This window comes from Ochotona princeps, chromosome 19 (assembly GCF_030435755.1).
Source record: "Ochotona princeps isolate mOchPri1 chromosome 19, mOchPri1.hap1, whole genome shotgun sequence".
Classification (NCBI taxonomy): domain Eukaryota; kingdom Metazoa; phylum Chordata; class Mammalia; order Lagomorpha; family Ochotonidae; genus Ochotona; species Ochotona princeps.
The window spans coordinates 7,726,549-7,747,307 of record NC_080850.1 but is presented as its reverse complement, the minus strand read 5'-3'; the positions used below and the strand labels follow the sequence as shown (position 1 = coordinate 7,747,307).

At 43.0% G+C, this 20,759-nt stretch overlaps 2 protein-coding genes across 3 annotated transcripts in view; one reads left to right on the top strand and one right to left on the bottom strand.

The window, feature by feature from the left end:
• Positions 1-20,759, top strand: part of DOCK2 (dedicator of cytokinesis 2) — a 526,535-nt gene that overhangs the window by 201,152 nt on the left and 304,624 nt on the right. The window lies entirely within an intron of this gene.
• INSYN2B (inhibitory synaptic factor family member 2B) lies at positions 1,910-20,402 on the bottom strand. Its single transcript, XM_004587445.2, has 3 exons — positions 19,078-20,402; positions 18,010-18,084; positions 1,910-2,096 (listed from the first exon to the last, which is right to left on the bottom strand). Exons 1-3 carry the CDS (start codon positions 20,400-20,402, stop codon positions 1,910-1,912), a joined length of 1,587 nt encoding a protein of 528 aa, XP_004587502.1.

Genomic DNA, 20,759 nt, shown 5'->3' with positions numbered 1-20,759 from the left:
AAAGGCTAGTATAATAGATTGTTCTGTTGTCTGGGTCTGTTCATTCTAGGAACAGGATTATTTTCATTTGATCATGATGTCCAAGAGTATAATAAATTCTTTTGAGATTAGCATAAGCCAAGCAAATTAAGATCGAAGCTCTACTACAAGATAAAATTACATAAGAGTTCCCAAATGGTTTTGCTTTATTGGATTATCCTCTATGCTGTTCTTTTCCATTGCTGGGGCCAACTGAAAGCTGACTGTATGGATACAGGAAGAAAGATGGTGGCTTTGAGCCAGGGGTAGCATATCTTATTGAAATGTGGCTTTGTAAGTACGACAAGTATATTTATCTTAATTCTGACTTGACATTATGTATTCTGGTCTCATTTTGTGGGTTTCAATATTACACTAGAAACAGAACAAGAACATCTTGAATGACATTCCAAGACTTAAATAGTGCAAGCTGAGATGCCTTGCCAAATTTGCCTCTTGCTCCTGCTGAAATAGCTTTATACATTGCAGTGGCTGTCACAAGGGAAGGTGAAACTCTTGGGATGGTTGGCACAGTTGATCTCAATTTGCAGTGGGGGATAAGCATCCTACCACCACACAGGAACCTGTACTCTGCAAAGGCCTAACTCAGATCTAAGACCTTCAGCAAAGGGGGTTTTAAGTGCCTTCTTCATTTAGGAGTTCTTTCTAGCAGTATCACTTGAATCACAGGCTAACAGAGAACGTGACAAGGAAGAATCCGAGCCTTATCATCCTACCCTTCAGTTTCCAAGAGTGTGTAGCTATTATTTAATTGCATTACTTTAATAGCTTATTCAGCCGTGCAACTTCGGGGTCTTTTCATAAGAACGAGCTGGACAATAAAGAACAGAGACTTTGGGAAAAAAAGATGTTTCTAGAACTGAAATGGAAACAATTACATCCTCATCCTTAGTCCTGCTGCTTCTTCAGTCAAGTGGCCATTGCCCAGTTACAATGAAGGGAGACAGAGCAGACTCATATATGTTTGAACCTATATACAAGATTGTTGCAAGGTTGAAAGGATAAGAAACAGTATTATGTTGTATTTTAGCGATAATTGTGTCACTGATTAGATGTATCTTCATGATATTTAGTATCTCCGGTAAATGAAATATAGAATCCAAGAGTTCACACCCCAGCCAGATTCTACCCATTGGTTAGGCATTTTTGAGCCCCAGCCAGGTTTGTAGCGGGCCCTGAGACAATCACAGACACTAATGCACTCTTTGAATGCCTATCACACAGAACAATCACCTTGATAGGTTCCTTACACCCTAGGCTCACCTTAGTCTGACACAGACAGTAAGGCCTGCTCACCATGAGATGACAGCGCCTTGATTTGGGATCAAGGATCCGATTAACATGAAGACGACCTCAATACAATAGGGTGATCTTACATCTTTATGCACTGCCCATTTCTGTTGTGCTTATGTACACTGGTATTCGATCTAATTGGTTTTCGAGAGTATCTGCTTATAACCTTCTGTGTCTTTCTGCTCTACACAACATTTTAATTTTTAATTTTGGGGGGGGGGTGATGAGCTCAGGCTAAAAAGCAAGTGCCTGATAGGATGGAGTTATTGGAAAGTGCAGCGAGGATCTAGCCATGGGAATCTGAACTCACAGACCAGGATGGGGCCTGGATGTGAGTGATGGAGAATTCCAGGGTCCCGGAAGTCCTCAGCAGCAGTGGCAAGTATGGGGCTAGGTTGGTGATTGGCATCCAGCAGCAGCTACAGCAGCCCCATGGAACTCTTCTGTTTCACACATCAAGTGGTCTGCAGCCCCGGACATTTGTAGAGAAGCAGAGGACCTCGGGGGCAGTGGTTCCCCACCTCAGGGAGGTACACGGAGGAACATGGGAAAGGCAGCGTGGACAGTCCCAGCCAGCTCAGATCCACCAGAAGCACTTCTTCTTCACCTTCTTGGTTTTCCGCCTCAGGTCTTGTTTCTCAGGGACCGGGGGTTCTGCTGGAGACTTTGGTGGAGGAGAAGCTTCTTCAGTTGGTTCAGCTTCCTCCAGACTCTGCAAAACTTCATGGAACCTGCCTTCTTGCTGCCGAAAATCATATTCAACACTGAAAAACACAAAGAGTGGAAGCAAGGAATTGATTAACCCAGCATGGACTGATTTCATGTCAGTAGGTGCCCAGCTAACATAGGCTTTAGGTTCATGTCCCAGATCCTTAGTTACCTACTGCCTATGTGACCTGCAAATTTTCCTACCTTTTCATTTATCAAGTTCCTCATTCATTTAATTGCCTTTCTCACAGGGATGTTATTAATTGTAAATGAGACATGTACCAGGACAGCCTGATAGTAGATGAGTATTCAGTAATTGTTGGCTCCAATCTCTCTACTATATCTATTTAATGCTTCTAATAATGGATTTTTGTGCATTAATGCCCCATACGACCTTATTCTTAAGGAATTAAGTGATATTGAGGAATACCCAACAAAACGGACAGCTCAGTTTCCTCATCTGAAGTGCAAATAATAATAGTGCCTCTTTATAAAAGTGTTCTTTGGAATTAACTCAAGAGTATTTTGGTAAGTTTGTAGTTGGTGTGGCACTGTGGCACAGTGGGTTATATTGCTGTGTACAACACGGACATCTCATAAGGGCACCAGTTGGAGTCCTGGCTGCCCACTTTCGATACAATTCCCTGATAGTGGCCTAGAAAAAACAGCATGAGATGGTCCCACTCCTTGGTACCCTGGCATGCATATAGGAGACTCAGAAGAAGCTACTTGTTCCTGACCTCAGCCTGGCCCAGTCCTGGCCATGAGGCTATTTGGGGAGTGATCTAGTGAATGGAAGATCTCTCACTCCCTCTCCTTCTCTGTGTATGTTTCTAGGTCTCCCCTCACTGTGTAACTGACTTTAAAATAAATAAATAGATCTTCCAAATAAATATATAAACCTTTCAGATAACTCAATTAGTCTTTAAAGCTGAAGTTCATAGAATATCAAACTAAAAGATAATGTGTAACTTTTCAAAATTTAGGTAGTGTTTTTGTGATACATATTTCCATGATCTCTTTTGAGGATCTTTTATTTGCATGATCCATTTATTTTTAATTACCCGCATAGGTGTAAAGTCAGATAATATCCATGAAGTGCTCAGAGTGGTGTTTGGCAATATAGTAAGCCCACTATATCCATTAGCTCTCATTATCGTTATCATTGATCTGATTACTGTTAACATATTGTGTCTTGCTTTTAGAATTTTCAACTCAATAATATATCTCAAGAACTTTAATATTGAGATACATTTCAGGACACTTTCATTGATGGGCAATTCCAACCTCCATTTTTTAATGCTATTTACTTGTGTGTATTGGAGCCATTAATGTATATCCTGACAGACTCCATTGCATTGTATTGACTGTCAAAAAACCATAGAAGTCTGAACCTGAACCCTTAGGGGCCAGGGTCCCCAACAGGTGGGATTTGGAGCAGAAGGTGAGACCTGTGAAGAAGTTTCACAGCCCCCTCTCCCAATTTCTGCATTCCTGGAAATCCGGCTGGTATACCCCAGGCACTCTCAGCTTTCTTGTCTCCGCTCAGTCTCCCTAGAAACTCTCAGAGGGCTGGGACAGAAAAAAGGAATCCAGTTAGACATCCTGCAGACTGTGCATTGGCGCCCTCTATTCTCAATTGTCTGCTTTCCTCCCCAGCAGATTACAGAGGAGTTGTCAGTGTCAGGGTCTTGGCTCAAACACCCTTAAGCTATAGATGTGTTTGTTGCCTAGTGCCCTACCAGGGCTCACAGAAGGATCCGGGATGAAACAGTGTGGGAATAAAAAGTGTAGAAATGACGGGTTATGAAAATAGTGCATGCTTCTTGCTTAGCCAGGAAGATGGTGAAATACTGCATGTAGAGGACTGGAGACCGCATGTTGGGTGGGGACGTAGGAAACTGGTGGACGTCTTTATACCCAGCAAGAGCTCAAAAGTGGCCATCATTAAAGGGACCTGGTCCTCATCTGCTATTCCATGTCTCCCTCCAGGTTCAGGATGAATGCTGCTGAAAAGGCAGATTGTGAGTGCTTGTCTGACTAATGAAACCCCCAAAGGTATGGTCTCAGCAGACCTTCTGAAATGAATGAGGCAGGGCTCTAACATGAGAAGGGAGAAGTGGCCAACACCATAGCCAAGTTAGGGATGGGAGGGATGCTAGCTCTGGAAAAAAGATGTCTAATTGTCTCTGTACTTTTAATGAACCTTTCCTTGATTTTCTTGTCCCTCATTTACATATTTCATCTTTCTGGTTCTCTTTGGAACCATCTGTAGGGACATAATCCTAACTGGGTGAACTGTATAATGGATTAAACATAAGCTGTGTTTTTCAAGGCTTTCTAACTTGTTAGCTGGTGTTTTATAGAAACCATTTCCCATTTTTCAAGCCACAGTATCTTCATCTTCAATAGAAGCACAGTACCTAGTTATAAGATGTAAGATTTAGATGGCATATGCATGTACAATGTGCAGCACGAAGTGGACACTCCTTGTGTAGCCAGCTATTCCACGGAAGTTTATTGTGCATCTTCCATGGGCCAGGCCCTGATTTAGATGTTGAAAAGGAATGATAGACAGGAGACACTATTGCTGATCTTTTGGCACTGCTATTGCAGTGGCTTGATGTCCTCAGCAAACTTTAGCCAACATCAAGAACTATCAGAGACCTTTCAGCAAAAACTCAAGATTGGCCACGTCAGTAAGCAGAGGCATCCACAGACTTACACACTGTGTTTACATACAGGATGCATCACCGGTATTGCACCTGTTTGTCTTGGTCAGTGGAGTCAGTTTTTGTTTGTACCATCTGTACTTCATTTTCCCAAGTGAAAACTGAAAAAAAAATCCACTGGCAAGCCAAGAAATTGCCCTTGTTAAGTCCTTCCCTGCCCCAAGGAAAGGACGTAACACGGTAAATTTCAAATTTCGTTTCCCATGCCCTACAAGCACTGGGAACATTCATGGTTCACAGGTAGACAACATTCCTATGGACAGTTCTCCTAGTGTTTGAAATAGCCTTGGCTGCCTACCATGGGTTAAAAATGATCTTCATTGTACAGCTCCACGAGGCAGCAACGTAGGTACCTCTGCCTATTCTAGCATTCACTGAATGAAGCTTGCTGGCACAGAACATTTCATCCATGCATTCATCCATTTTGCTCTGTGCCTGATATTGTGCTCCAAGGCAATAACGATAAGCCAGCTAGACTTGAACCCTGTCCCTGTGGCTCCTCCCAGGGTTCAAGATAGGTGACTAAAAGAACAAGTTTCTTTTAAGATAAGCTTCATATTTCTCTCTTCTTTCCAGTCCTTCATCTTCGTGCTCTTACCAAATTGTATGAATGCACACATAATACACAGGCTGATAGCCTCATCTTCCACATGAAGCCTCTCTGCTCCATCATCCACACAGACAACAACAAATCGTCTGAGTCTGTCAAGATTTACAAGTATTCTGATAAATGTCAGGGAAAAAATATTGCTGTGGTTGATTTCAAACTGTGTATACAACTGGCAGGCCTATGTGGAAAATAAAAAGCCAGGAGGCAGAAAATAAACGACATCTCATAATCACAACGGGAAGTACAGTGCAGCATGGAGAGTGGAGTGAGGACTTTTGAGTTGAACACCGTTGGGTTTGAACCAAGGCTGCACCACTTACTGGCTGGGTGACCTTTGGGGAAGTTTCTTTTCTTTTTGTGACTCAGCTGAATGTGGAGGTTGTAACAGCTACCTTGCTGGGCAGTTGTACAGATGAGAAGTAATGACAGGTGCAATCACCTTGCCTAGCCCCTGTTCTCTCCCTACTCTGCTCATCTTATCTATGTCCCTTATCTTCCTATCCCAGGGACTGTATGTCTCATCTTCTTGCTATATCTTCAGCTTTTTGATAATTGTATACCTTGTCAGCAGCATTGCTCCTCATCCCTTGCTTCCGTTTGATGTCTCTATGGAAACATGGCAGGGTTCCAATATAATCACTAGGATTTAGGGAGCCCCTCCACCCCCTCTTGGCTGCCCCCACTGATCTTGACAGTTTAAAGGGGATTGAAAGTGACTTTCTTTTCAAGGCCAGGCAAATAGCAGAATGTAGAAAAGTGTGTGCACTTTACAAAGAAATTGATTAATGTGTTTTAGGCCAAAGCAATTTATTAGCATAAAGGAAAATTGTCACTTTTCTTCTTATTCATCCATTTGACAAACTACTGTTTAGTGTGGAGGGGAGGAGAGAAAGTGTGTTTTGCCCTGATGGAAGCTGCCATCTACATGGGGATGGGGCAGTGCCCTCGCCTATCTGCTTTTCTTCTTGAGCTTTAGTGGGAAGAGGAGATCCCATTAACTGCATACTTAGCCAACCCACACTGTGCTCAATGGCTCCCTACAAGGAGTAGCAGGTTGCCAACTTGGTGAGAATTTCCAGTAAATTCTTAAGAGAGAGCCTGTAAATTCTGTGAATGACTCTGCTTTGGATTTCAGTCCAGGAATGAAGACATAGCAGTGAGTGATAAACTTTTCAACCTGACCTGCTCTTTGCCAATAGATTTTACCCTTATTATCCTGTCACCCTTACCTTTTCCCACCCTCCCTGTCATTTCTACACCCTGTGTTCCAGCAGAGATCACAAGAAGATGGTGGTGAGTGCTTAGTGGATGATGCAGATTCCTGGCTCATAATGTGAGACACTGATCGGTTAAGACATTGTTAAGAGTTAGAATTCATGCAGCAACCATTGAGACAGCCCATAGTGGTCTAGGTGCAAGAGGTGATCCTCCAGAGGATACATGGCACTTGTGAACGCCCAGTTCTCCGAGGAAGTCCTGGAGCCTTTCAAGGAGATGTCTGAGGGTAGTGTCACCTTCCGTTTAGAAAGTAAACCTGGAAAACTTTAAGGCTTCCTTCTTGAAAGCCCCTCAGTAAGTTACCTGATAGATGTATTCTCTAACTGTCATACTAGGTAAAAAACAGAAGGATATTTTTCAAAGTAATTGGAAGCAGGCAGACCCTTAAGTCATGGTGTCTGGAAGGAGAAACAGCGAGGAGCATACAGCAAAAAATAGGTAGATATGTAAATACATAAGCAAAGAACAGAGCTAGGTTATGGATGTAAGATTTTGGCAGGACAAGCTGAAGTTGGGTGAGCCAAGAGGAGATAAAAGTTTATATAGGAACAAACAAATATAAGAAACCTCTTAGCTTTATATAACTCTTTCAAAGTTATAAAACACTGCAGGTCAGTGTTTTTATTTTGTCCTCAAGATAGCTCAGGCAGGAAGAGTCTGTCACTGTGATACAGTGAGTTAAGCTATTATCTGCAGCACTGGCATCCAATATGGGTGTCCGTTCCAGTCCTGGGGGCCGGTGCTACTTTTGATCCAAATCCCTGTTTCTGTATCCAGGAAAGCAGCAGATGTCCCAAGTCCTTGAGCCTCTGCACCCACGTGAGAGACCTTGGATCCTGGCTTCAGCCTGAACTAGCCTGCCCACCATAGCCATGTGGGGAATGAGCCAGCAGACAGATCTTTGTATGCCTCTGCCTTTCAAATGAAACTTTTTTTTTTAAAAAAGGAGATAGAAAGGTTGTCCATTTAATGGACAAGCAAGTTGGCAATAGGGAGTCACACTGAGTTCTGATCAGAATCTAAAACCTGGTGTCAAGGTCAGTTTGGGCTTTATGAAATGACATTTATCTGATAAACACTGGACTACCAGTTTAAGTTACTTGTCTCATACTTACTCACGGCCCTACAGGATAGAATACCTTGATCTTACAAGTTAATAAGCTGAGGCAAAGAGAGGTTAAATATTTAGCTAATGCACATAGAAATAAGTGACAGAATCAAGATTTGAACCCATGTTGCATCTAGCCTCTGAGCTTGTGCACTAGGATGAACTGTATTGAAGTAACACAGTAATCTGTGACAGTGTACAACTCTAATCACAAAACATATGTGTATACTGGGTGGCAGGGGTTGACAAAGACCTGGTGACCCCATGGGACTCAATGGAATGTGATTCAACCTGGATTTGTCTGGATAGGGGATCATTCAAGGACTAACTGAGCAGCCCACTCTACAGATTTTTTTCTTGATGTCAGGAAAGCATCAACAGTGAGTCTACATGCCTGAGAAAATATATCCACTCCATTTGGAGGCAGTCTATTCAAGGTCATATCTGGGCTCAGCAGTTTTGGGTCCAGGGTTTGCTGCTAATGTGCCCAGTGAACAAGTGGGTGTTGTGCTTCTTGTAAGGAGAAGTGTGGGCAAATCACTGCCATCTCCAAGCAGGTTGGCTGGTAAATGGATGCTCTCTGGTGCCTCTCTAGGAAGAAAACATTTTGTTTTAGTTTTTTTTTCTCCCTCTTTTTTCACTCTTCCCTCTCTCACAGAGCGCTGTTGCATTACGGATCTATTGACCTCTTGCAGCATTCTTTCTGCAAGAATTTGCTGTAAGAACTGATAGAAGCAATGAAGATGGTTTGGTTTCCTGTGCATGTAATAAATCACACTGTTTGGGAGGTGCTTTGGAGGAGGACACTCTGGGCAACAGGAGTTCCCCCCCCATCCTGAATGTGATATTGTTCTAAAACATTCAAACAACTCAAAATCAACATACCGTATGATCCAGCAATAGCACTCCTAGGAATATATCCAGAACACTTGTTTTATGAGAAACCAACATGCACTCCTATGTTCATAGCAGCACAATCAGTAATTGCAAAAACATGGAAGCAGCCAAAATGCCCATCAGCAGAGGATTGAATAAGAAAGCTATGGTTCATCTATTCCATGGAATACTACTCAGCTATGAAAAAAAACAAAATGCTATTAAAGAAACAAAAATTTTTTTTAACAAGTGTTGTTGGTGCTTTTATTCATGTGGGCCAGTCTTACTGGCGTTAGGTGGTACCTCATTGATGTTTTAATTTGGATTTCCCTTACTACCAGGGAACTTGAGCATTTTTTCATATGTTTATTTGCCATTTGGGTTTGTTCCTTTGTGAAGTGTCTGCTCATTTCCGGTGCCCATTTCTTGAGTGGCTTGTTTGTTTTGACATTTTGGTTGTTTTGTAGCTCTTTGTATATTCTGGAGATTAGCCCTCTATCACTTACATAGTGCGCGAAGATCTTCTCCCATTCTGTGGGTTGCTTTTTTACTTTGTTGATTATTTTCCTTGCTGGCCAAATGGGCCAAACTGGAAACCATAATGCTAAGGGAAATGAGCCAATCCTAAAAGGTTAAATACCACATGTTTGCCTTAATTTAAGATGATATGATGTTATGTATAACATGTTATGTTATGTATGTTATATGTTGTGTATAAACTAAAATTGAAATGTCAATGAGGTGGTCACAGAAGGTGGTTAAGAACTCGCATTTACTTTTAACATATTGGTTACTCATTACTATGTCAATTAATTCCATAATGATGTAAATTTTTGCTGATGGTATGTTGGAGCTTTTAATTGATCCGGATGATACTCTGCTGGCTCTGTCTTCAGACCAGAGATGATATACCTAAGAAGCCTTTGAACTTGACTGAACAATAAGATGCTGGACTCTATGTTTGGTATATGCTTGCAATGGGGGAATCTCAACTGAACTTGAACTGTGGTTATGCAACAAGGTGGAAGAATCCACCATGGTGGGAGGGTTTGGGGAGGAGTGGGGAGAACCCAAGTACCTATTAAACTGTGTCACATAATACAATGTAATTAATGAATTAAAAATAATAAAAAAAAAACTTTCTCCTAATGACCAGCTTGCTTACTATCAAGTGCTCCCTTTTAAGGCATCAGTCTGCTGGCAGGCAAACTCTGAGGGAAACACCTTCTCTTGGCAAACAAGAAAGCCAGCTCAAGCTCTGGAAATTTTTCCTGCTGATTGTTGCCTTTGAAGGATATCTGAGTTTGGGATCCTGTGACAAGAAGGTCTGCCTGTTAAACCCTGAGAAAGAGTAGGTCACGTCATAGAAGTTTCATGTAAGTGTGTGTGCTGAAGGGGCAAGGTCAACAGAAAGGAGATTGAGGGACAGGTCAGTCTCCTAAAAGCAGGAGATTATTTTCCACATCCATAAAATGGGGATAGAATTCACCCCACATTTTAGGGTCATTGGTAGTCTGAAATGATATAACGCATATATGTATGTGCAATATTTAGCAAACTGCTTGGTGAAGTGGTTGGTTTGGCAAATGTTAATTGTTATTACATTAATTTGAGGTAGAAAAAAAGACTAAGCCATTCTGTGGTCAACTGTGCTTTTGTGCCAGTAGCTACCTATTTGCTATTCCTGTGGAACCCTCAACTTGCTGGAGTTTAGATTTATGCCATGTTTCAGCCTCTTAAGCTATTAATACATTCAAATAGGCTTCGTTTTGTATTGCAGATAAATTGCTGATGCTGTAAATCCTACTTCTTTCCTCTTATACTCCAGGGAGGAGAATAAAGGGACAGAGCCACCAGGACAAGCAGGAGATAGGGACAAGTACATGTCTTGGATGTCAACCTGTCAGAGAAGTTTTCACCTACACACCAGTCTCCATGGCTGTAACCCCCAAAAGACAATGTAAATAGCCCATGTACTCCCTGTTTGTGGGCGCTTTCGCTACTGTTGTGAATTGCATGTTTTGAGCATTTGACATAGGATTGTTCAGTCCGTACTGGGTTTTGATGAGGGCTGCACATGCACCAAAAGCTCTATTGTGTACTTCATGATTATCTTGCATTGTAGACTTCACTGCATCTGGAGAGAAGATTGCAGCTGAAAGACTGTGACCTTCACAGTTTACCTGACTCCACTCTAGGAGAGCCTCAAAAGCAGACAAAAGGAAAATACTAAATAATTTAAGTGGGAAGCTGGTTGTTAAACCCAGAGGACCGAGTGTGTATTACAATTGCTAGAGAAATGCTTTTTGCTCTGGTTAGGTAGTAGCTTGAAGGGGCGGACACGGCCAACACCCTGTGGCCAAACAGCCTAACTATAGAGGGAGACTCCAGGCAGTACTCCTGGCAACACACATGACCTCAAGTGGCTTATGAGCTCCGTAGAGTCCTTCTTTAGTAAACTGAAGTCCTTGCTTTCCTCTTCTGGAATGCATAGCTTTAAGGCTTTGACCCATCATCCAGGAAGCCTCTTCGGCCTATACTCTCAGTGCCAAAAATGTAAGGGTGAGCCCCGAGTGAGAATGCTTATATCTAAATACAAAGGGCTGCCCTTGGAGCTAAATTCCTTTTGAATATCCAGAAGTTCTGCTCAGTCTGTGGCAGGTAGATTTTGAAAGTGGAGGCATTGGTGATGATGAAAATGCAAGCAGAGGTAGTCCATGGAATTGGAAGACCCAAGAGGATGGTTATGGAGAACTGGGGCTCCATTTAATTCCATGCCATCCCTTGACTCATGCGCCTGGGATGAACTTCACTCCTATCATGAAGGGTGTGTGGTGGTGATGGGCAGCATTGGGCAGACCAATTCCTGCCTGGTGTCTGCAGTCCACACTCCAGGCTCACCTAGCATTGGGGCTTTTGGCGGGGGAGCAGAATTGGGCTTTAATTGGTCTTAACCTTGATTGAAGGAGAAATGCCAACCTGGATCTCAACCTGAGTTTCTGATCTCAAATAAGACCTGGAGCTGGTGATGTAGGAAGAATGAAAGGCTGTAGATAAGTCTGCCAAGTAATGCTTAAGACAAGCCCAGTCTCCACATTGGCCTGAGAGAGACACTTTCTCTTCCTATTGGAAACAGGAGATTTTTGAAGACATACTCAATTCTAGAAATAACACCTTTTTTTTCTCGCTTTCCATTTCCTTGCTTCCATTCTCCTTTTGCATCCGGCTTATATAATTAGGAATATCTATGTCTAACCTTAAAACCAAAGCCAAGCAAGAAGGAAAGTCATCCTTCCAAGAATGCATTTTAAAACAAAAGATACCCTCTGGACCATTATATAAGTAAAACATTTCCATTCAAAGGACGGTCATCACAAAGGATACTAATAAATTAACTGCCGTCTCCTTGTAAGACCCTGATTTTGCCTAATTCATTGATCCTCAAGCCTCTTTAGCTTGAGGCTTTCCCTAGGACCTTGGTTACAGTCACAGATTTCTCTCCTCTACCTACCACTTTGAAATATTAGGTCTATGGATAAAGCCCAGCAGTCACCCAGGGGATCCTGACACATATGGTCCATGAGCAAGCTTTGTGGTTACCTCGAAGGCCTGCATCATCATCACAAAGCCTCAACGTGCCCTTGGATGAGTCGATCTCAGTTGTGGTAGAATGCTCTGCTGAGATCTGCATCCATCAGATGAGCCTGGCCTTTTGCAGGAAGTAACTTGCAGGAAGACAGAGCTGAGTTCTACTGTGCTAAGGTTGCCATTACAATGATGAGTTCCAGAATAGTTCTGCCAGTGCCCTGTTTGAGCCTCAGGGCCCTTATCTGTACAAGTGCAGTACTGTAACCTTTGTCAAAGGTTTGTAAAGATTAAGTGTAAAAAGACTACTTAAAATGACCAGGAAATAATAGGTGCTCACTAAGTGGTAGCTCTCTTCTTATTTCCCTCCTTTGAATTTATCCCAACAAATCTTGGCCCTCAGTTCTAGTTGTGAAAATTGTCAAAATCATGTACACTAACCTCCAGAAGCTTATAAATTATCAGAACTTAATCTGAAGGTATGAATTTCTTATTGGTGCTTGAAGAAATTGGTGAGAACTTAGTAGACTTAAACACTAGAAATTTTACCCTCCCGGCTTTGGAGGTCTAAAGCCTTCCAGAGAAGATGAATTCCTTGCCTTTTCCTGCTTGTAGGGACTTCTCGTGTTCCCACCTTGTGACCCCTGCCACCGTCATCAGATCTCCAGCTGACTCTCTACTCTCTCTCGCGAGGATCCTTGTGACTGCTGTGGGCCCACTCAGGCAGTCCAGGGGACTCTCCGACCTCATATCCTGAACTGAATCACATCTGCAACATTCCTTTATCTATATGAAGTCACATCTTCACAGTGTCCTTGAGTTAGGATGGGGAATTTTATGGCAACTGTCCTTTTTTACTGCCCTGGGTTTTGGTGTTAGATTAAGAGAATATACAAATCTGATGCTTTAATTCCTCTCTCAAGATTATTATGAAGACATTTCAAATACCATAAAGAAGAGATATGTTAGTGTGGCTAGACTTTTCTCACTATAGCCTGTGCAGAAATACTGGACAATGATGTTGGGTGGCCATTAGGAACAAGAATCTCAATGTCCTATAAAAGTTCAGGATGTTCTCTGAGTCATCAAAGTAAGAACTGATAGGTTACATCTTCCTAGATGTATTTGAAAATTGAAACAATGTGTACTGCGCTCAGTCGTAATTAAGTTTCTGCAAACACTCACCCAAGGTAGGAGTACACACAGGAGTCCCAATGACTTGACTTTGGAGATAGCTGAAATAATTATCTGATGTCACTGCTACTTTGTTTTTCTTCTCCAGTCAATATAGCTGTTCTTTTCTTTGATAAGAATCTCTTGAGCATGTACTAGGTACTGGCCCATGACTTTGCTGCACTTTGATGCAGCAGAATCAGTGGTAGAGGGTTGTGAACACACATGAATCTTTTTTGAGGAAGTGTAGAAGGCTGTTCAGGACCTGGCTTTCATGACATGACATGAAAATATCAAGATAAAGAAGAGCAGAGAAGACATGACAGAAAGAGAAGGAACTTCTGCAAAGGCACGGAGGCTTGACACAGCTATCAGCTGAACAGGGCTGTGTATCTGGAGAGGAGCGGGGAATCAGCAGGTGAAACGGGTCATGAGATACTGAAGGGAACACCAGGAACCAAGACAGACTTGTTTAGTAAGGAAGTGACATGGCCAGAGCCTGCTCTGCAAGTATTTAGCTATTGGCATGGAGGATCACTTGGGATAGGGTAGAAGGGGACAGAGAGAAAAAGACTAACTAGTCCACATTTGAGACACCAAGGATGAGAAGTTGGAATGAAAGAACTGGATTTAACAGGTGGAATCAGTAGCATTATGATGTGTGTTGTTCTTGAGAATAAGTCCATGGAGCTAGTGGCTTCTTAGCAGATTTATCTCATGATCCATGTCATTGAACAAAATAAATAAAGAAAGAGAGTTAGTTTTGTGTGTGGGGGATGACAAGTGTCTTTTGGACCATAGTGTATTAAGTGGAAAGGTGTTAATTAGTGGAAAATTCTATAAATGTGAATATATCTTATGGATGAGCTAGGTGGAAGTGGGTACTACTGGAAAAATGTCTGCAAGTTTAGCTGAAGCAATAGAGAGAAGCTAAGGATGAGAAGGGGAGTCATTGGTCTGGGTGCATCTCAGGCAATGAATCGCTCTTCTGTGTCTCTCTTCCCTAGCACCTTCCAGCTTTTACATGGCCAACCTCTCCCTCTCCACTCGACAGTGGAGAACTGATTGTGTCTCACTTGCGTTTCTGATTCCCAAAGCAACATATTGGATGGGAGATGCACAATCCTTCTGCGGCAGACTCTCACTCGTTTCTCTTTAAAACATTGGATCATTTTATAACTGAAATCCAGCTGCTATTTCCTGGGAACTACAACCCGAAAAGAGACGCATGATCCGTGTTAGTCAAAGTCTTCCACAAAGGCTCTGCCGACTATTTTTAGAGTGAATGTGAAGATCAAGTGCAGGGAGATAGGACTGGAGGAACAGAGAACAGGCTGAGAGAAGGAGGAAGGATGGGGCTGGGGAGACTTCTCGCCCTTGAGGAGAGAAGACAATTCTGTAGGTCACCGTTTTCCAAGCCTCTGTCACTTGTTTACTCCTTCTGGAGGTCTTGTGAGGTTCCCCGTCCCATCTACACAGTTATTTTTGGTACTTTTTTTCTTCTAAATCAGTTCACCTTTTAAGCTTTATAACGAAAAGTATACGAAGTAGGTGATCACACTTTTTGTCATAGGGACCTGCATCTTTTCCCATAAATATTTAAGAGGATTAGTTTAAAAAGTTGAAACCTCCCATAACCCATAAAAAATTAAAAATCATCCCATTCCAGCTAGCTACTGTTAGCTTGCCAAGGGCTGTGAACCTGAGCCCTCCTCTGTCTTTGCAGTGAAATGTGATAAGCATGCATTAGAAAGGTATTAAAGACATTCCAGCAGGCTACCTGGATTTCCCCCTCCAGGTAATCAAAAGGATTGAAATACATTTGAAAAGAGAACAGCTTTCTTACTAAGTCTTTCAGTGTTATTTAATCTGAGTGTCACTGGCAGCAGCCACTCAACCCACGGGATCTTCCCAGAAGTGAATGGATACCTAGCAGCCTGTTAGCACCTTGAAGCTCTGGGCCAAATCTATACACCCCACCCCTGCATCCGCTTGCAGCCTTAAAGCAGACAAAAAAAAAAAAGAGAAGAGAATAAAACCTCAAAAGAAACCTTTCTTACTCGTTTGTGGAATCCCCTGGAAACCCCAGAGAGGTAGGCATGGAATGACTGGGCTTTGCTCTTGGTCCCACATGTCTTGATAAGAGCTAGCGACAGAGCTGTAGCCCCAGGCTGACAGGGCCTATGGGAAACACCGTTTAGAAAATGTTGCTAACTTGGCAACAGCCTATCCAGAGGGGGAGACCCACTGGGCAAGCCATCAGGTGCCTATGTACTTTATGTGCAGTGACGTGCACTGGGCCCATCCATCACTGCAGGGAGAGACTGAAGCTTAACAAGGCCTGCGGATAAGTATTCCACATCACTTATTCATTAGTTTAGAAGATATGACTTTCCAGGACACAGCACAAGTTCGATGTCATTTGAAAGAAAATTTTTTTTTAATGACAACTCTCATCTTCCCCCTGTTCCTATGACAGGAATGTTGTTCTGATCTCTTTGCTTTCATCAAATTAATTGCCCTTTCTTTCTCTGTGGTTTGCATACAAGGATATCATTGCTGTCTGGGCAAACTGTCTGGTGTTGAATGGCAATGAGGGAGGCAGGCAGACAATTCATACTCTTTAGGAAAGTGCATGACAGTGGGCTAAACTGTGCAAGGTGTATCTCCATTTAGAATGAAGATCTGGGGTGTTTGAGGTAAGTTCTAAGAAAATGCAAACATTTTCAGACTTTTTGGAAGGTCATAGTTCAGCCACATATTGCCACTTTTTATTCAGTTTAGACTCTCTGAATGTCAGGACTAAGGTGGACCATTGGAAAGATCTCTGTAAAGGCTCTGCGTGTTCAGATGAGGAAACCCAGAGGCCAGAAATGACTCGTCCCAGCAAGGTCAGGAAACTCGTGGTAGACTGGCAAATTACCACCTGCCCATTTTATTTCCATAAGCCAAATTTCAAAATCATTTGAGTGAGAGAAGATAGAGAATAGTCTATCCAAAATTTAATGCAGCTTAGTTAAAAAATAATTCTTATTGTGATGAGTAGTTTTTTGTTCTCCCTAGCTGTATAGACATTTAGTCATTTTTGTTTTAGTGATTTCCAATGCAGCAAGCATTGGGCAAGAACCCCTTTTCTGGAAGGGCGAGGGTGACTTCACATTGAGGTGAAAAGCATTTTCTGTGAGCAGTCCTGAATTTTTGGTAAAAACGTTTGGTCTTGTGGCTCCTCCATGTGAGGAGCTGACAGCTTCAAAGAGAAAATGCCTGTGACCCTGCCTAGGCAGAAGCGCCTTCTAACTTGCAAGTACCTGGTCCCTTATTAGAGTGAAATTTTAGGATTCTGTAGGAAAGCATCAGAAATTCTCTAAAGAAGACATAGACAACCCATTTGGGTTGTGCTTTGCTTCAGGCTCTGAGCCGCCTTTCTTATCAAAGAGAGAAAAGCAATAGAGAAAGCAAAACTGTACACTTTTGTCAAGCAAAATTAGATGTCATCAGCTGAAATGACTGCTTTTGACCACTTTTCCATCGTGCCAAAGAAAATGGGCTTCCAGCTAAGGGGCCATTGATCTTTCCAGTAACAACAGTAATGAGCTCTTGAATTTGTGCAGAGATTTGTAGTTATAAAAGGCATTCACCAGAGCTAGCTCGTTTGGTCCTTAAGGTAACGCTGAATAGGTATCATTGTTCCCACTCTACGGATAAAGATATTGAGCCCATGTTATATTAGCTGTTGTGAGACTTGGGGATTAGAACACAGATCTTTGAGGAGCAAGTGTTTAGCCTAATAATTAAGGCAGCTGTTTCCCACATCAGAGTGCTTTGGTCAAGCCTTGACTGTTAGACCTTAGGAATAATGCCTCAAATAATTTTCTGCCATGCACATAGGAAATCTGGGTTGAGTTCCCATTCCTAGCTTTGAGGAGTAAACCAGCTGATGGCTCTCAACTTCAACAGCAAAAACTATGAATCTCTTGATTTCAGGCTCACCACTATATGATATCATTTATCAAAATACACATTATCTTTTTGGCAGCAGCCTCACCCCTTGCCCAAAGTAAATGGTTTGCTTAGAATGAACACAAAGTGCTTAGCCTGTGTCATAAGATGTGGTGGGTGCTTAGTGTGGGAGAGTGACTATTGAGGGAGAAGTAGTGGAATGGTATAATGAAGATCAGAGGTTTGGGAGTTGGAAAGTGAGTCCTGATTCTAGTCCCTTCTCCTCTAAGAATATTCTCTGCTAATGATAGTCCAAATGAATTAGCTTTCTCTCAGATCAAAAGATGCACCTGACAAGGTTTAATTGTGAAATACGTTGCAAAACAGCATGGGGGACTTACCCATGGAGCTTATAGTTAGTGTTCAGTAAGGGTAGGAATACATACATCAAAAGGATCTGCTCATGACCTTGTGGGGAAGCAAAGTGATTCATGCCTTGGAAGTAGATGTTAACATTTCATTAACACCTTGTCTTAAGACTCAAGTATCCAAATGCCTCCTGTTTTTGTTTCAGTCTCGACTGTCTGTGTTTAAGAGACTTGGCTAGAGTATTCTGTGGACCCTCTGCTTCTGTGCTGTGCAGAACAAGTCTCAGCTGTGTCCAGTACCTGTATATGATGCATGCCGTGTTCTGGCAGGTACTGCAGTTGTTGAGATCTTGGCCCGTTCGGTAAAAGTTGCGCCTGGAAGACAGAGCATTTGCTGGATCAATCCATGGGCACTCTACCATCTTGACCACATTCTCAGCATTCATGGTGCCCTGACATTGCCTGCCCACCACAAACAAAGCTTCCAAAAGTCATGACAATAGGACTTTACATTTCTAAAGGACTTTATATATGTATTTAAACACTTAAACTTGTTGGTTTGCTCATGCTATGAGATGAAGGCATGTGCAAATGAGTAGAAGGGAATTGATCAAAACTCTTGACTGTTTAATCTCCACAGTGCTTCCCTCTCATAAGGCAACTATGGTTCTGAAGAGCAAATGCCAGTTAGTGACCTCTCTTCTAGCCTTTCTGATCAGCGTTAGCCCTTGCGTCTTCTCAGTTTTTAGAGAACACTTTCTGGGAGAATGAACATTCCTCACCCAAACAACTCCCAGCCTTCTCTCCAGACTGATACTGAGTGACTCAGGAAAGCATCTGGTGTTTTCTTTCCCCTTTGCATCATTGTGATTTCAGCTCAATTGCTACTACTTGGTTTAGTGATGAGCCAACTGGCCCACCATCTCCAAGCGGTCATTAGAGGAGGTCAGCAGCAAGCCCAGGGGCCACCTCCAATGTTCTGTGATGAATGCACATAGCAGTGACATCCTGGGCAAATGCAGAACTCACTAAGAGCATGAAGTGGGAGAAGCATCTGCCTACTACCGTTTTCCCCATTCCTTAATCAACTAGACCCTCATGTATTTAAAACTCATTTTCAGCTCGCTTTCCCGAGGCCGTGGAGACCTGGAAAGAAGAACCAGTGGCAGTGGAAGCCCCTCCCTCTGCCAAATCCACTAAATGAAACCCAATCATAGCAGAAGCAGGTCATCTGTTATGACACAGTGAAACAACAGGACCACACACACTTAGAGGCATGTTTCTAAAGGAAATTGGTGCTCTTTCTCTGCCCCTCTCCTGGCAAATGTATCCACTCAGTTGCTTTTAATAGAGAGAAATTCACCTTACCCTTCTGTGAGAGCTCGAGCTTTCTCCAAGTCTTGGATTACATTCAAAAGAACTTTAATTTTCTCTTGGTTGGAGTGCAGAGATTCCTCCACGGATTGCAGACGGCCTTGGAGGTCGCAGAGTTCACCCCTTGCTAGGTGAATTTGATTAATGTCACTAATCTCCCTGCTGCTCTGAAGTTTGGCTTCACTCCTCAGAATGGAGGATGGCGGGGGATCACTTCCTGGACAGTTTTCAAACATCGGGGTGTCAGACTGGGTGGGGTTCTTTGCCATCTGCTCCTGACACAGGGGTGCAGATTTAGATGCACTACTAATTTTGAGTGACACTAGGTCCTGGTGACTGTCGCTGGGTGAAGGACAGTCAGAGGCTCTTGCTGGATGGGCTGGTTGGCTGTGGGAGCCTGGCAAAGGAGAGATGTGAGTCCGTGGAGGTGAGGGAACACACGTTTCCTTTGACTGATACAACAGTGGGCCAAGGTCTTTGTCATCAGAGCTGTCTTTGGGTAAAAGCAATTCAGGTTGAAATTTTCCTGTGCCTGGTGTGTGGTTGGCACAGCTGGTGGCATTTATACAGGAAGGGGATCTTTCAGAATCTGATGGCAGCATCCTTTTTCCATCACCTGGACATGTGTCAACCAAAGGGGGTATGGCATTGCTCATTCCAGCTGACCTGTCTGGACTGAAGGAAGGACTATGATAGATATCATCTGGAACCTGAATAGCAGCTGTTGCTTTCTCTGAAGCCCTCCAAGTTCCTCCTTCCAAGCAGATGGTAACAGGCCCATTGCTTTGCACTTTGGACACTCTAGGGAGAAAGGGGTGGGACGCCTTTGCTCTTCGAGGCCCATCCTCAAGATGCTGAGCCAACCTTAGGTAGGCAAGGTCAGAAGACACAATGTCCTGTTCAGAGAGGTTGCCGTTGACCTGGATGGCACTTTGGGATGCTGTTGGCATTTCCACCAGGGACTTGCTGGCTGTGAGCTTCTTCCTTTTGAAAACTGGGAAATGCTTCCTGAGACTAGGAGAGGTCTGGATCGCAATGTTCCGTAAGCCCCCTGCCTTCTGGGATCTGGGGAAGGAGAGCGAGTAGGTGGGCGGGTGATGGTGCCTAGAGGCCTGTGTCTTCCCCATTACAACTGGGTCCTCAGGAGTTTGAACTTCAACTTCAGTTAGGCCAGTTGGATTCTTAATGGCCCCATCTTCCTTGAATCTCACCTGCTGAGATTTGCTGCGACGGTGATGAGGTTGTTTCACAAACTCCACTGACTCTAGACTGTTACGTTTTAGAAGCACGGGTTTCACTTTCATATTTTGCTGGGCCATTGAGCCTCAATGGAAAGGGATGGGACCACGTACTTGTCCTTGGCACATCTCCCTTAGGTCTTTGGAGCAGCATTTGATGATGGCATCTCAGACATGGAGAACTGCCAGCTGGGATGGAATGGTCCTCCTGTCTTAAAGTAGGAAACCCTGCCGGCCATACCCAGTCTGAAGAATCTACTTGGGAGCAATCCGTAATGCTTCCCCTGCAGTTAAAATATTATTTCATCACAGTCATAACTGCTACTTAGATAAACAATAAGTTAGGCTAACTATTAAACATCTGATCTACCCAGAGAGCTGGTAGGCTGTTAATCATGGGAGGCCGGCAGGCAGTTCTGATTCTGGAAAAAACTTGCT